We start from the raw sequence: 2,825 nt of genomic DNA, 5'->3' as shown, positions 1-2,825 counted from the left end.
GTCTCTTGCCCCACGTCTGGGCACCAAAAAACTGTGGACACTTTTTGTGACTGAAGACAGAGAAGAAATTAAAATTAGTAAAAACCTTTTATTGATACATACCAGACAAGGGTAAAATGACAGCGAAATACAGTCCTAGGACACCGCACTTCATCTGCCTCGAGCGCAGATATCCTTGCTCTTTTATAGCTTTCTAGTCTCCTGATCGTTGACCACGTAAGCAATAAAAATAGCGTCCTGACTCATTTTGTATTATTCCAATTGGTAAAGTCTTTACCCTAAAGGTATATTTTCTTGTCACACACATCATTGAAAGAAAACTTCCAGAAAGTATATATGCTTTTTGTCACGTACGCAAAACACAAACAAGTTTGATCATTCTGTCCTATTTTCTGTACTTACACACAAACATTTTGTTCAATTACATCATTTTATGTTTTTACAAGTATTATATTGTAGAGAAGTCAGCGGGTGATTGGCGTCTTTTAAATAAATAATCATCGCATTTGAAAATGAAATTGCAAATGGTGGTATTTCATTTTCATTTTTGCAGCATTTTTGCATGCAGACTTTGAAAATGAGATTGCATTCTTATTTTATGATTTTAATTTTAATTTTCATTATGGCAGAAAATTCCTCCCATACAGTCTTTAGTGAAAATTCAACTTTACGTAGGAGTAGGAGTTTTAAAAAAATAAATAAATAAATTGTGTAATGAATTATGTTTGGCAAGTAGTTAGCAATAATATATAAAAAGGTGACATGGGTGGAAGTTTGAAGTGCTAAGCCAAGGTTCTTAAGGGGATGGGGGCTTCTTAACTCTCTGAATGGAGACAGCGAGTGACACCAAGTAGGGAATGACAAGAGGCAACAGATGCAAGGCACTCGATGGCACTCAGTCAACTGAAGAAACAAAGAAGTTGTGAGCCAGATAGAGTAGACAGATGGGGGAGCAAAGTCATTCCTGGAGGGCCGCAGTGGCCGTTGGTTTTTGTTCCAACCCAGTTGCTTAATTAGAAAACAATCCTTGCCAATAATTACATTTCATGGCTTGTTAGTGCTTTAACTCTGCTATGTCAAGTCATTCTCATATCCTTGATTTTTTTTTCCATTCTAAGGATATCATCCAAATACTTTGAAGTGTAAAACGGATGAGTAATTCTCAGTCCTTCACTTTTTTCTCTTCTCTTTCCTTCTAAGTATTCAATTAAACCAAATAGTGCACGATAAATACACACAGGTGTAAAGGGTAACAAGCAAAATGGGTAACTGCTGGTTTCTTTTGTCATTTGCATCTTATTGCTAATAAGGAGCAATTAAAAACCGAGAATGCAGCTGTTTAAGACTTAAATAAGCAATAAGGGTTCATAATCTTAATGAGGGAGACAACTAAAATGAAGCACAAGTGTTTCTAGAGCAATAAGTGCTTCTTACTAAACAACTGGGTTGGAACAAAAACCTGCAGCCACTGCGGCCCTCCAGGAATGACTTTGCCCACCCCTGGAGTAGACACATTGGGGGGCAGCCATGGAGGGCTGGATATTAAGGGCAACTTAGGGGTCAGGGGTGCAGGAGCGCCAAAAATTAGAAGAAAGTTCTAGTCTGGAGTAAGTGTTAGCCACCGTGACCCTATTCATTCTGATTTCTTGTCTCTTTCCAGATTGAGAGCTTCTACTCTACTATTTAATTTACTTTGTGTGTTTTTTCTTTTCTCAATGACAAATTTTTGTGCGTATTGATTTTCAGTGTTCTGTGGTGAATTAAAGATGGAAGCTCAGCACTCATGTGAGTCGTGCAGTCAGCATGAGGTCTCTTCTTAAAATAACACACAACTTCTCCCGGTTCTCATGGTCTTGTGTACTTCCGCCTAATCACGAGGGTCTCATGCAAATCTCCAGGTGTGTCTCTCTGTATAATGTGGACAGAGCTCTACAGGCTCTAAGCTTCTCTGCTCCTCAAACATGAGCCCTTCCACTCTCATGCTCTGCGTGTTCCTCATCTGGCCTGTGGGTGAGTGAAGAAGGCTTCCATCTTCTTTATTGCTTTCTACTTTTTGAGGATTTGTAACTTGTCCACACATCTATCATTTGTTATATGATTGTCGCTCATGTCACTGTTTCGTTCTTTCAGCTTCTGATGTGGTTTTAACTCAGACTCCCGGCATGGTGTCGGCCCGTCCGGGTGGAGATGTCAGCTTGAAATGCAGTGCCAGTAAGGATATTGGCTGGAATTTATCATGGTACCACATGACTCGTGGACAGGCCCCCAGACTCCTTATCAAAGCTGGAGATGAGCTCTACACGGGCGTGCCAAGCAGGTTTAGTGGAAAGAGATCTGGAAGTGACTTCAATCTGACCATCACTGGAGTCCAGGATGAAGACGCAGGACATTACTACTGTCTACAAACCAGAGAAGCTCCTCTCACACAGTAATAAAGAGTCATACAAAAACCTCCATGACCCTCCGGGGCCACCGCCACATGATGTGCCGCAGGTGCTGAGGAGGAACACTTAACAGATGAGTAGTGAAGTGTGTGAAGAGTAAGGCCTTTACAGTTAAGTGCTGCTCACCCTGCTGTGAGAAGTCAAGCAAAATTACATCTTCAATAAAAGGTGTCATTTTGCTTGACTTCTCACTGCATTCATAATGGCTAACACGGTACAACACCCTAGTACTTCACCCTGCTGAAAAGATTAAACTACAGTACAGTAATTAATTATTAACAGTGTTGGTGACACTTGATTCTTACATTTCTCATTTACTCTCAATAAACAATTTTGAAGGCCCGGTGTCTAAAGTGTTGGACTGTAAAACACAAAGTTAAA

At 40.2% G+C, this 2,825-nt stretch overlaps 1 gene segment (V, D, J or C); it reads left to right on the top strand.

Annotated features, from left to right (window-relative positions):
* Positions 1 to 1,924: 1,924 nt before the first annotated feature.
* On the top strand, positions 1,925 to 2,432 carry LOC114644674 (Ig kappa chain V region 3368-like). The segment is given in 2 exon segments: positions 1,925 to 2,010; positions 2,131 to 2,432. Coding segments are annotated over 2 exon segments (351 nt in total).
* The last annotated feature ends 393 nt before the right edge of the window (positions 2,433 to 2,825 follow it).

The sequence above is a fragment of the Erpetoichthys calabaricus genome, chromosome 5 (assembly GCF_900747795.2).
Source record: "Erpetoichthys calabaricus chromosome 5, fErpCal1.3, whole genome shotgun sequence".
Classification (NCBI taxonomy): Eukaryota; Metazoa; Chordata; class Cladistia; order Polypteriformes; family Polypteridae; genus Erpetoichthys; species Erpetoichthys calabaricus.
The sequence above is the reverse complement of the archived record's forward strand: the minus strand, read 5'-3'. Positions and strand labels throughout refer to the sequence as shown.